This window comes from Charadrius vociferus, unplaced genomic scaffold (assembly GCF_000708025.1).
Source record: "Charadrius vociferus isolate BGI_N301 unplaced genomic scaffold, ASM70802v2 scaffold19, whole genome shotgun sequence".
NCBI lineage: Eukaryota > Metazoa > Chordata > Aves > Charadriiformes > Charadriidae > Charadrius > Charadrius vociferus.
Window position 1 is genome coordinate 1960348 of NW_009650173.1, and position 14085 is coordinate 1974432.

General features: G+C 38.6%; 1 protein-coding gene across 1 annotated transcript in view; it reads right to left on the reverse strand.

Moving 5' to 3' along the window:
* SYT9 (synaptotagmin IX) overlaps nt 1-12422 on the reverse strand; it is a 32228-nt gene extending 19806 nt beyond the window's left edge. The window contains exons 1-2 of the mRNA XM_009892696.1: nt 12046-12422; nt 8479-9025 (exon numbers count right to left, since the gene is read on the reverse strand). Coding sequence (XP_009890998.1) covers nt 8479-9025; nt 12046-12422 — 924 coding nt within the window. The remainder of the gene's footprint in view (nt 1-8478; nt 9026-12045) is intronic.
* Between the last annotated feature and the right edge of the window lie 1663 nt (nt 12423-14085).

Sequence of the window (14085 nt, forward strand, 5' to 3'; positions counted from 1 at the left end):
GGGTCTCTGGTCGTCATGCTCTGGAGGGCTGGGAGCTGAAGAGAGAAAAGCTGTCCTGTACCTCTCTGAGCCCTCCCAGGGACAATTAGGGCCTGTATAATATCTGGTATTATACTTGTTGCCCATATAACCAAATCTCAGCAAAATGTATTGTGTGTCTTTTAAAGTTTCTGCTCTCATTTATGTCAGCTCAGTTCTTTCATCTTTTCTTTCTTTCAACCTACGTGATCAGCTGCTAAAAGTCTCCTAGATTTTTAGGAGAAAAGCTAGAAAAGCTATAGATACATATATAGGACACATTGTTCCCACAGTATGTCCTTCTCTACCAGTCAGCTCAAACCTCAGCTGCAACTTCGAATGTTTTCCCCCCACAAAGGCAATGGGGAGGTCCGAAGAGAGCCCTCATGTGAGTATTTAGCAAATGATACATAGGCTTTTCTTAATTTTGGAGAGCTCTATAATTTAGCCTGTAAGCATAAACCCCATGCCTCTGAAGCACTACAGTTATGGTCCAGTAATTCCTTCCTTCTGTACAGATGTAGATGTTTTGTCCTCTGTAAACAGGACTCTGGAAAGATCCTGGAATCCTGAATGGTTAAAGTGTGAGACAGGATTCATCCTCTAACAAGAGTTTGAAAGTGGACAGACAAATCTTTAGGTGAGACAAAGAGCGTGTTATATAGTGGCACTTTCTTTTCTACCTATTTACCTGGGACACAGATGTACAAGAAAAGATGAAGTCAAGCCTGCACCCCAGCCAGCACACATTTTAGGTTGTGTCAGGATGCCAGCCTGTCAGGTATGGTGTGCACGCAGTGCTTCCCAAGTAGTGAGGCTATCACCTCCACACATGTCCAGTATGTCTAGGTAGGAGTTCGAAGCACAGTTACAGCTAATCCCTAAGTAAATAATACACAATAACAAAAAAGTCCACTTGCTGCTTAAATATAAGACCATGGGAAAATAGCGTGAGAACTGGGTAAACAGACTATACACAGAGGAAAACTATAAAACTCTGAAATACCCTGTTTGGTGGAGAAAGATGCCTGATGGCTGTGATATCTTGTGGGGATTAAAGACTAAAAATGGCTTGAGGCTTTTCACATAAGCACAGTATGTTCAGAGGGAAGAATACTTTCAAGTTTGACTCCAAATATTGAAACTAAATTTAAAGAGTAGGATTTTTCAGAAAGTTTGATGAATCGGTAAGCTATTGAAATGCTTTCTGTGACCTTTGCTAGAAAAAAAACCCAAAGTAAGCATTCCCCAAATTGTTCAATAATGAAATGCATGTTTGAAGAGATTTTTTCCCTGCCTGGCTAAATACATGTTTAAACTGAAAGTTATATAACCCTGTAGAAAAAAGGCTATGACACAGTCTAATCTCGAATTACGTGCAGAACGGTTACAGCCAAGATCACCTTAATACAGCTATTTCAGCCTTAACGCTGTGCGAGTGCTCTTTGCTCATCTTGAAAAATTGCTGCCTCTGAATTGCAAAATACCAGAGCAATTTTTTTTGTGTTTGCAGCTCCCACTAACAATTTTGGATGGTATAATTGAAGGACAGGCTTGGCTGACCAGGATCACATTTTGGCTTTGCTTTATGTGCAGCGAGTATGTTACTGTGAGCTGTTTCACTGAAGGCTATCTCCGAGAGCCCTGTTTTGAAAGAGATTTCTGGAAAAAAAGAATTGGCAGAGGAGGGTGAGAAGAAAGGAGAAGGGGGATGTGTAGAACAGGGATAGCTACAAACTCTCCCACTAATCGAGAAAAACAGGATTTTTAGCATGTGGTTAATGTACGGAGGAAAATGTTCTTCATACACTATTGCTTTTCTGGGGCTGTTGCACCAGGGAACCATGCATGATAGAAAGACAAAAGAGAGAGCTCAAAAATATGCAGTTTGATGGGCAGGGAAAGAACCAGAGTGGAAAAAAGGATTTTAATTTCATAAAGAATTTTGAGTTATTTCCTTTTTGAAGCAGAATATCCCTCACTTGACTTGAAACATTTTGCTTTGATAAAAAACAGGATGTTTTGTTCCTATTTCAACTTTCAAAATGTTTTAAAATATTGGAGTAGAAGGCATTCCAAATGAGAAATCTAAATATCTTATTCTGAAATTTCAGTTTTCTCAAAATACTGACTTTAATTTTTTTTTCTTTTAAATTCTTTAACTGAAATGATCCCATTTCTTCTACATGGGTGTGAGGGTTTTTTGATCTGCTTTAGTTTTGACTGTTTCTTTTGTTTGGTTGTTGTTTTGTATGTATGGTTTTTGTCGAGAAATATCCAGACTGAAAAAGCTCACTTGGAAACTGATGGCCGTACTCTCAGGTTCTGTAAACTTCAAGTGGTACACACACACATATACACCATTCTCTGAATTATCATGTTCTTAAACTAGTCCCAAAATCCCAATAAATGTTAGCTGAGGCTCCAGTGATATTACAAGATTCATCCTGTTTCTGACCATGCCTGTGGAGCTACAATGCTGTTAGATACTCACTTGCACTGAATAATCACCATTATTTTTAGAGCCAAGCTTGGAGCACTTGTACCACTGACTCAGGACCAGCCTAGCTGCATCTCAAGCCATCGCTCTTCAAGGCATTTGGCTTTTTTTACTTCAGAACCTTCCCAAATTTTGTTGACTATTCTCACAGTTACCTACTAGCTCCACACAGAATTAGGCATCTTTAAGTTTTCTGAAAACACATGTCAATATTTTATCTCTGCCCTATATAATTGTATATAACTGTATCTGTCCTTTGTTTAGCCATGCTGAGTGCTGTCTCCTAATCATTTAAATGTCTGTAATTTCTAACAAATCTTCTCCTACAAAGTCATTAGAAAAATCATTAGATTAAAAAAGAAAACACCAAGAGACAAAAGGAAAAGCCCAGTTTTGAAAATTAACCTATTTAAATATGTGGTTATTAAAAAAAGTGAGAACTATAGGAAAAACTGCCTGCAACCGTTCTCCACTGTACAATGACTACTGTACCTGTTGTGCTGATCCTGAAGGCTAATTAATTTCTTTTTTCATCCTTACTGTGGTGATCCTTAGAAATCGGAAGGAATAAATATCTATGACTTTTCAGCATCTTTTGGCTATGAAATGATTCATCACACATAGACTTTTATTTTTTTCTGTACATTTGATTAAGTAAGAATAGTCAGAAAAAATCCTGAAACAAAGAGTGACCTTTGTGACTTAGGAGAAGAGGAATATCCACTGATCTGCCTCTTGAAGGCAATTATGCTTTCTGTATTTTTTTAAGTACTTCTGGGTTTGGTTGTGGGTTGTTTTTATTGTTGGTTTGGTTTTTTTTAAAATAAATCTGCAATTAAAGTGAGGTGAATCTTACCTCTTGTGTTTACTGCCTTCATTTGGCCGTGAAATAATTGTTGTTGCTCCTTAAGCTCTTGGCGTGCTTTAACATGGGCAAGACACATGGGTTTGCAAATCCATCTCTTCTAGAGAGACTTGCATTTGTGAATCAATTAAATAGGTACATGTGCACATCAACAACTGATTGCCTGCCTGATGCTAGAACCTACTCATTTTAAACAAATGGAATGTCAGGTTAATACCGGATATGTCTTCTGTACTACAAAAAAAAATCAACTAGTGTTTTCCATTTACCGCTATAGTAGATATGTAGATATGACACTTAATAAATATTGGTGGTTTGGATTTGAATTGATACATAAAGCCAGAGATTTGGGTTGCTTCTATTCCTTCTCAAACTGTTGACTCAAAAAATTTGTTAACCATTGAAAACATTTTAAGTGCTCTTCTGAGATCTTGCTCAATGCCATTGCTTTTCTAAACCCAGCAACTCCCCAAAACAGGAATTTTAGAAATACTGACTAAAACATCTTGACAAGCTAAACATTTTTTAAAATCGGAGTAGGTGGACTTAGTTGACTTAGTGCCAGCTACAGTTTCTCTACACTGTCGAAGAAGATAAGCAGTGCTACACAGAGTGGATTAAGGCTGGTGCCAGGAATCTGCAGATTCTGGACCTGGTCTCATTTCTGCTATTAAGTAGCATTGTGTCTTGAGCAAGTCACATCCTTTTTGTCTCAGTCTGTTCCACTGTCCATGAATTAGGGACAGTATTTACCCACTTCTTTCAAATTTTGGAGGGTGTAAGACCTGTGGATTATGACCTGCACCCACCCACATGCATTTAGCACACATTAAATTGCTCACAGCCTCTTAGCAGGAGTGGTCCTGAGCAATGCAAACTTAGGGGAAGTTTTTCTGCAGTTTGAGGACAGAATAGTTTTGAACTGCAAAAAATCTGGTAGATTTGGTCAGATTTCAAAATTTTAGACTTTTATCATGCTTTCCATAAACAACTGACTGAAATAATTGAGTCTCTTTTTGTCTCTCTTCCACACATACTGTAGTTGGCATTAAAATCTCTGAAATGGGGAACTTGAAACTTATGATTCCAGTTGCATCTCAGTTATACAACATAAATGCCTAAAAATACAGATTCTCTACTCTTTCTTCCTTGAGCAAACTTGAGAACAACAGCCGTGAACAATTAGCATTTCTAGAGTGCAGAATTTCAAATACTTATAACCATCCTGCTTTTTAACTCTGTCAAAACACAAGCATGTATACCAACATGCAACTTAAATTCATTATTTTTTTAAAAAATACAGTTTTCTTTGCTGCTTCTGTGCAAAAGGAATTCAGCATTATCTGACAGACTTGTATTCTTGACCACTACATATACCCTAAAAGAACTTGAAGATTCTTAAAGACAGATGCAACCAATTTCTTGGCTTTGCAACTTCTAGCATACTCTGGCTGTTTCTGGAAGTCAGAGTGAAGAACTTGATATACAGCTTGTGTTTCTTTATAGCTTTGAACTCTCCATAACTATATTTTGGATTTTCAGCAAACTGTGCAGGCCACTTTTAAATACTTCTCTTGTCTAGAAAGATCAGCTGCTTAGGAAGTGACAAAGGCTGAGCATTTTGAGAATCCAAACAGCCAGTATAAACCAGAGCTAAATTTCCAGTTCACACAAATCCTTTTTTGTGCCCCGTAGCTGCCTTGAGATATTTAACAGGCAATTACTGAGAAAGGATTTTTCTTTCTGGGAGCACAGCAAGTTATCAAAGTGGATACTTAGCATCTTTTGAAAGAGAAGGTTCTCCTTTATCTGAAATGGACTATCCGACAGCTTCCTGTCCTCCATAGTTGTTTATTTTATTTTGTGACAAAGCCATGTATTTTTCAGATTTGAGTTTGACGACGGCAATCGAGGAAATATTAAAAACTTTTTTCTCTTCAAAACATGCCATCAGTCTATGAACGTCGTAAAAACAAACCAGAAAACCCTACCCCAAACCCTGAACATGTTTTAGAGGCTATTAAACGAAACATACCAACTACTGAAACCCAGCCTAAAAATAAAGAGCATCTTTTTTTCTTGATGAGCCAGAAACCAGTGTAATCTGTCTGGTAGATATACAAAAAGCTTATCTAGTTCATTTCGTGTTCATCTAAAGTTAATCCACTTAATTATGTCTTCCATTAAACAGCCCACCGCTGCTTTTTTCTGGTTGAAAAAAGTGTCAGTGTTACAGGAAAGAGATTTTATGCTCAGAGGACCTGGGATTAGAATAACAATCATTTTTATATTGGAGATTTGTGTTTGGAGACAGATTGCTTTTAAGCGTGTAGAAAATTTTTATGCTGACACACGTCTGTGTTATGAAATAATTTCAAACTCTGGGATGGCAGCAGATGTTAGAGTCCAAAGAATCAAAACTGTTGGTTTTGGATAAAAAAAAGTCTTCCAGTGTTATTAGAAAACAGAAGAAAGCACATGGCATAATAGGTCAATTTAACAGCATTGTTCGCAGTAAAGCTGACATTTCAGGCATAATCCGCAGTGCTCACTTGCAAGTAGGCCATTTTGCTGGGCAGAGAAGGATTCGATACATTCTTTTATATTACTGTGTCAAATTGGATTAGAACATAATAAAATGGAGAATAGTGTAAAAAAAAAAGGCCTTTGGGATCGTTGGTTATGCAGCGTAGTAAGATGCACAAGGAATTAAAATGAATGTACTCTTCAGAAGTATGACAAACTTGTGTAGTTGTGTGGACCTTCCCTTTTTCTAGAACGTTACCTTGGTTTATCCCTCCTGTGCTCCACACTCTGTTGATCTACATCGAGTGAATTTCCTTCAGTAAGTTTGCCCAGCATTTGCCTGTTTTGTAAGTGTTATTATTTGAAACAACAAGACATTGAAAGATGGAATGATTAAAAACCTGCTACAGTTGATGCAGTTTCTGTTTGCAACCATAAGCAGCCCAACAGTACTCAAAACTTTGCTAAAATTTATTTCCACCCTTCAGTAATGCTGCCTGCTGGCCTGGTTTGGAGTGCAGCCACAGAAGTGTTCACTTCAACAGCTTCACCAAGCAGCCCTGAGGATTCCGCTTCTGCTGTCAGTCTGTGAGATATCTAAGCTACACAGACAAGAAAATGTGCTGAAACTTGGTTCCTTAAATGATGCTTGGAGGGTTTCTCAGAACTTTATGGAGTAAGTTCTAACTGTTGAAATTTTGGAAATGTTAATTAGTAAGCTGGGTATGCCACACTTTCATTTATCTGATGCTTTTATCTCAGAACTCACATTAGCCAAAATTGGATCGTGTCTCCTATGTACTATGAGTCATTTGCTTTGAAAAGGTCTCTGTTAGCTGAAAACCCAGTGACAAGTCTAGATGGCAGGTCATGTGTTCTGTTTGGGTAAACAGGGTTACGCTTCACACAGGAATTAATATTAGTAGGAATTAGTAAATGACTCAGTTTCAGTCCTGAATTTAATTTCAGAAATTACAGAAAATCTGAAGACAAACTATATGCCACATTGCTTTTAAAATGTGGAAAGGGAAATGATTAAAAAGAAAATACCAAACCCCATCTTTTGTCTAAGTTAAAGCACGGAAAAAGGACTACTTGTACGTATCAAAGTAACTCCAGTGTGCGTGTACATTCAACTTCCAGTTGATTGTAAAACTGAGAAGTTGAGCTTGGGACACTTAATGCTGTACAAAAGCAGGCTTTCATTTGGAATGACTCTGATCCGCTCTGTCAGATTCTTAATTTTCCCTTGTGGTTGAAGAGCAGTAACTTTTCATAGAAAAGGCAGGTTCGCCCTTCTTCGCCCGAGTGTCCGTGTCCCTGCCTGTACCTTGAGTGAGGGAACTGCTAATGCTGCTGCTGCAGTTTTACACTTCCTAGTGTGGAAGAGGATTGTGCAGCAGCTGCATGACACTTTCCACACACGAACACTGAGAAATCGCCTTAAAACAAGGACAATATCAATTTTCAAAAAGAAATTTCAAACAAAAAAAACGGGTTTAATCCATTTGGTCTGGAATACGGCCTGCTATCAGACCACAGAGTATAAGGTGAGGCTCCCAATTCAGGTAAATTTTTATCTCAGAACATCCTTAACTTTTCAACGGCTTCTTACACTCAGCTAAGCATATGCTTAAGCGCTTCCCTGAACTGAAGTCTAACAAACTTACACTTTAATCTTACTGTTAATGATGTTTGGTTTATTTCATTCTAAAATGTGCAGTCCATTTGAGCATGGTTTGACATAGCAAATGAAATATTTACTGACTCTTAGCACTAGTACCTTCACCTTTGTGGATTTCTGTAATGTATCATTCTCATTGAAGGTCTGTTCTCCATAGGATGGGCGTGATTAATTTCTAATAGCATTACAAGGAGATTGGCTTATGCTTTGAGAAGAAAGCTCTTTCTTTTCCAAAAGTATTTTTTGTGTCTTTTTATCTAATCACTAATTGGATTCCTACATAGAATTTGATACCAGAGAGTTTGGGATAACAGAAGTATAGACGTACTTTATAAATTTCCCATTTCCCTATGTAACAAAGTCATGCCAAACAAAGAGTTAAGCCAATCCAGTGTGTTTCATTGCTTTCATGGAAGAGCATTGTCTGAACTCTGCCTGGATTATAGATGTGTTATCTCACTTTATGAGAATGTAATCTTTTGAAGGACTGAAGATCACTACATAAGAAATCTTGAATCTCCTGTTCTGGCTAGTTAGTATGCTGTAATTTATGTGGCAAATAATGCAAAACACAGAAAGACAGGCAAAAGAAAATACTTAGTGCTTCCTTAAGTAAGTTTTAAATTAAGTAACATTACAAGAAAATATCAGCAGGGCAATGACTAAACCCACTGTATCCTACATAAGACATTCTTTAATATATCCAAAGAACAAGAAATGAGGACTGAAAAGGTACTGTCTATTTCCTTGGATTAAGGTCTAATCTTGAGAAAGAGAGAGAATAGAGTATTTTCCTTCATAAGTTTACCAATTTCAGTTATAATCGGATTAAGGAAATAAAATCAGAAGCAAAAAAATCTCAGAAAGAAAAATTGTAATACTTACATTGGTGACATATTCAATATCCTTCCAAATATTACATTCCCTGGGAAAATCTGCCAAATCTAAAAAATTATCCACTATCACTTGGCCAATCAAGTCATGCCTGGAGAATCTGTCAAAGTCATACACAGAGAAATGGAGTTTCCTTGCGTTCAGATCATTGTATGGGACAGTAAATAAAAAAACTTCATCAAATACTGGATTTAGGGTCTTTCTGTGCACTTTAGTCTGGTGTTTTGTTTTCCTGTCAGGAAGCAGATATATCTTCACATATGGGTCTGAAGTTCCAGAGAAGTCCTTTGCTGGCAGGTTGATGGCCTTGTGTATCTTCACTATCAGCTGCTCTAAATCACAATCGTATTTAAGAATAAAGTTCAGTTTTCCACATGCCTTGCTATTACTCCTCCGCCCATCATCTGTGTCCACCGATCTTTGTTTATATAGCTCTGGCTTAATGCGGCCAATCCCCGTCAGTTGCTCCTGTTTCTGAACCTGCTGGATGTTGAAGTCGGGGTTGGAGAGGTTGAGCTGTCTTCGGATTGAATTATGCCTTAAGTGAAAATTAAAGAATTAAAATAGAATGTGTCGAAAATGATAAGAATCTGTGCATACACACTGAAGATCTCGTTCTCATTTGACACGTTGTTGTTATGTATGCCAGGGTCAGATTTTTACTCGCATAAAGGGATAAAGCACGATACCCAACAATTGTGAGAGGTGACCTTCAGCATTAGACTGCTAATATCACACATTTTTTTGTTTCAGTGTCTCAAGCTAGTGGTACGCACTCTCCAAACCTGGGTGAAGAAAGTAACAAATGCAAATTCATGGCCCTTATTGGCAAATATAGTGCGTTATGATAAGAACTGTAGCTGTTCTTATCCTACAAATCCAAAGGATCTGCCTTATTGGCAAATATAGTGCGATATGATAAGAACTGTAGCTGTTCTTATCAGTTACAATTTTCAACTGCTTCCTTTGGATTAATGCCTATGAAATGAGTTACATTATGTAAACGGCAGCAGGATCCGGCCTATTACGCGAGCTGAGCTTGCTGATTTCTGGTTCTAAGATAAAGCTGGACAAAGCATGATGCTTCCTGATTTCTCTGCATTTTAATTACTTGTTGATCTCTATGACTACTTCATTTACAAGTGAGCTGTTCTGGTCTGAAATGGTTTGTTGACCACCCCGACAATTGGGTTTTTTTTTTCCTCTTGATGTAATAAGCTCTGTGGTACTTTAGCTGAAAATCTACTTTACTTTCATTACTCTCAGGAGAGAATGTTGCTTTTAGCTTCGCTCTAGTGAAATTTATTGCCTGGAATCACTCAGTTATTGTGACTGAAACTTCCATTTCATGAGATGACAACAGAAATCAAATTTGCAAACCCTGTTGGGATAGTGGGATGTGAAAGTTGCATTAGGTAAAATCCTAATCTTATTTGAGTTGGATTCCACTTTTTTCATCATATGCAGCGATCATTCAGTGTATTGGAGTACCATGAGTTGTGGTTGAACATAGAAAGAGCATGTGGAAAATGCTAGCACAGGATTAGTCCAAAGCTATTTAAGTCGTGTGTAATCAGGAATAGTTCCTTTGCGATCATTGTTCATTCATTCCTTGTAAATATGTGTTTATGCATGCTTAAAACAGGAACAGCCTCTTATATACTATCCTATTTTTTTTCTCTTGTTGCATAATAAATACATAATTTTATAGCTATATATTAGTCATTTCCATGATAAAATATTACCATGTCACAAAAAAAAGACTGATACTGCTCAACCCTTAAGCTCCTCATAGAAGTGGGAGGTGCAGAATATCCTGGGGAGAAATAAAAAGGAGGGCACTGGAGAGACAGCTTAGCAAGGATCGTAGCAGGGGCAGGCGCCTGGTCTCTGTGGCCACACGGGAAAGCCACAGCTGGCTACTCAGTTAACCCAGAAAGCAGCAGAGACAGAGGTGAACAAACAAAGGATGCAGTACAAGGAATACAGGCCCCTCCTGCTCAGTGAAAGAGCCTTTTGGAGAAGACCTGGGCAAAAGTAGGGGACAATGAAAGAGAGGGGTAAAAAGCAAAGCCAAATGCTATAGGGCAGGGGTGGGACCTGGACAAGTCATGTCCTTGTGGACAGAGAGCCAGTATGACACCTGCTGGAGAAAGACAGACTAGGGAACAGCTGCCAGAAGAGATCTGCAGAGATTCATAGGAGTGAAGACATTGTCCAATGCACTCAGGATGCTGAGGCAAGTTCTTTTACAGACTGGGCTTGCTGCTGCTTCTTGTGAGATGACTATGCTGTGGTGATACTATGCATTTGTCATTTGATTAAGTATCAGAATTGCAGCCCTGTTGTAGCAGAGAAAGCCTGTATCTGACTCAATACTTTCCCAATACTGAAGACACACATGAGAGCTCTTGGCGTTAGATGTCAGATATGAATCCTCTGTTGTTAATGAATCTCATGACGTTCTTATTTCCCAGAAGTTGAAAACAGAGCAGCATCAGCCTTCTACTGTACTTCTGGACTATTAGTCCTGAGTTGGAATTCAACCTTGTGCGTGGAAGGGTGCAAGCTTGGGTATCCATAATTATGGCTTTGGCCTCCCCATAGATTCCTACAACAAAATCAGCCTCGGCCATTCTTATGCTAATCTAAGAAGGAAGGGCACTTGGAGCTTTTGCTGCATAGCGTTAATGCTGTTCTGGGGACTTCTCAAATTCTTTCTCAGACATGTATTGGACAACTGGCAATTACTGAACTGACTGCTAGCTGCTGTCATCTTACACATGTTCAGGTGTGCCTACATGTAAGAGTCTTGGCTAAAGTCTCTCTCCCAGATGGGCAGAAAGGACGCTAGCAAAGAGCAATTGGACTAGTGCTGCACTTTCTCCAGCTGAAGTGCATCTGCTTTGACTCAGAAATTTACTGGCTGTTCACGTGCTGATCCTTTTTCTCACTGCGTGAAACATAATCCTTCTATCACCTGCCCTTGCACACATTCTCGCCCTCCCTCTTTCCTCTTCCCTCCTGTACTGGTTCTCCAGTTCCCGTGGAGACCTCACCGACTCTTATTCAGTCACTTCCCCCTCCCACCGCCCAGTCATGATTGTGGCTAAAATCTATGATTTTTAATCCTATTTCTAACTCTTGCAAGTGTTTCATTAGCTTGTCCTACTTTTCTTCTTTGGCTGTTTTAAAAATCTTTGAGGAGGTATTACTGAGTGTTCAGCATCAGTGCTAAATGCGAACGCATATGCTTTACAAGCTAAATCTAGGCTGTTCTGGTGCTTTAAGGGACACACAGTGCTCTGTCTTGTCCAGCTTCTGAGGGAGAGGCACAAATGAGACAGTAGTTGATAGAAGAGTGGAATAGCATTATGATCCTGTCCTTTTAACCTAAGACGTTAGTGCACCTCAAAGAATAACTTTTATGTATTTTTTTTAAAAGAATGTGGCAAGTAAATTATGCATTTTTAATAAATCAGTGTACTGCATAATCAAGCTGTGCTCTTTTGACTGTATCTCTATTCATTAATATCACAGAGAAATTGGAGTACTGACCGAGCAGAAGAGGTTGGTTCAGTGATCTGACGATGCATTCGCACATTGTGTACGCAGTTCTCCTTCGTTCCTGCCTGAGCATCTAATGGAATATCAGGGGAGGTGTGGCTGATCTTCATGGAGGACTCCGGATAGGCTGTAGGCTGACCCAGATAATCCTCACTGTAGTCATGGTCATTGGTCTCTGTATCTGTGTAGTTCAGTGATTCTTGTTTGTTCTCTTTGTTCCCAAACGGCAGACCACGCTCTCGCCAAGGGATCCAACAAAGCTTCCAGGACACGAACAGAGAGACACCAAACAGAGCAAGACCGCAGGCTGTGACAACTAAGGATAGCAAGCTTATTGAGATATCTGTGAACAAGAAAAACACATGCATGTCACATTTTTGTGCTCTTTGGAGCTCTGCATCTCCAAGGCATACAATATGGGAAGTGAACATCTCCAGATTGCAGATCTACAAAAATTGAATTCTGGTCCCTGCAACAGTCATATAATAGAAACATATTAAATGTTCTATTCTTCCCCCCTCCCCTGCCCCAAGAAAAAATAATTAACCTTGTTTGGAATTCGGTATAAGGTTCATCTTGATAGAACTTAGTTTATATTTTCCCTCCAAAAGCTGGCTGGGATGAAGGGTTGTTTTAAATATGAAAAGGGCTGTTCACTGGTTCACTCAGCTTTCTACTGCTGAAAGAGTAGTGCCTGTAGTACATTTTGTTTTTTCTTTATTTTCCTTTTATGTAGTGCAGTTTCCTCCACCTCCTTTAACAAATCTTACTGTCTTCCCTTCCAGAGACTGTATTGTACTTACACAACCATGAACATATGCACACATGCACATACGTGGCATGAATTTTTCAGGTATTCAACTGAAGTATCTTGTTTCATTACTTTAATTCCCTTCCTTCTAATCTTAGGCTCATTCTTATCTTTGCAAATTATTTTTTTATTATCAATACATGTCTTGCTGTTCATCATTTAGTTTAGATGCCAATATCTCTTAAAACTGAGGTTTTTCTGTTTTTTAACTCCAAAGGCTCTTTTTTCTGTTTCCAAACTTCTGATACAAAAGGAATGTGGAGATGAGTTTTCTGTTGTTTTTCCCCACATTCCTAGCATTATTCTACTTCATAATCATATCAACACAAAGAAGTTACAACTGGGAGAAGCTTCTTCTCTGTTTTGCTTTGTTTTAAGTTGCATGTTGGGAAAAGGACTCAGTGGAACAGCTGGTTTTATGGTTACGGTGTTTTTGAAATGAGTTTCTCTGTGGAATACACAATACATCATGCCTTAAACAAAATTAGTAAGAATTCTATTTTACTGCCTCAAATTATAAACACAACCTGATCAAAGCAATTTTTCACACTGTGTGTAGGTTCAGAATGTCAGGCTGCATCTCTCTAGCTAACAGCTAGCCTAAATTTTGGAAGGATAGTATGAGGTTGAAATGTACTGCTCCCACTAGGACAATTATTTAAGAATGACAATTCAGATGAAACAGCCTCAGTCAATTTGAAGGAAAAAAAAAAAGAAAGAGAATAACATTTTTCAAAAAAGTGGAAAAGTCAATACCCTCTGTCCCTGCTGTGAGTCTCGCTCCCGCTAGCCAGACAGAGTAAATGTCTGCAGAGGGGGGAGTGACACTACAATCAGTTTCACGCAGGAGCTGTCCGGTTTATTTTGCATGCTGGAAAACAATTTTAAACAATTTTAGCCAGCATGGCCCTTTCTGTCCTTCTCCCAGTCATATGAACACAAAGCTCATTAACAGTGGAGACAGCACAGCAGCTGTTTGGAATCATAGCAAAGAGTTTCAGAGCTGAAATTAATTAAAGAAATTCCTCCCATGCATAAAAGGCAATTTGGGAGAAAGTAGAATGGTGGTTCTTGATATTTTTTGAATATTTGCTGATAAACAAATCTGGCCATGGAGACAGAGCACAACCTCTCCATTTGATTAAAAAGCAGAGGAACTGGAATGCAGTAGTGAAAGAAGACCTTCAGAATAAAGCAATCTGTCTTGGATTCCCTGGAGG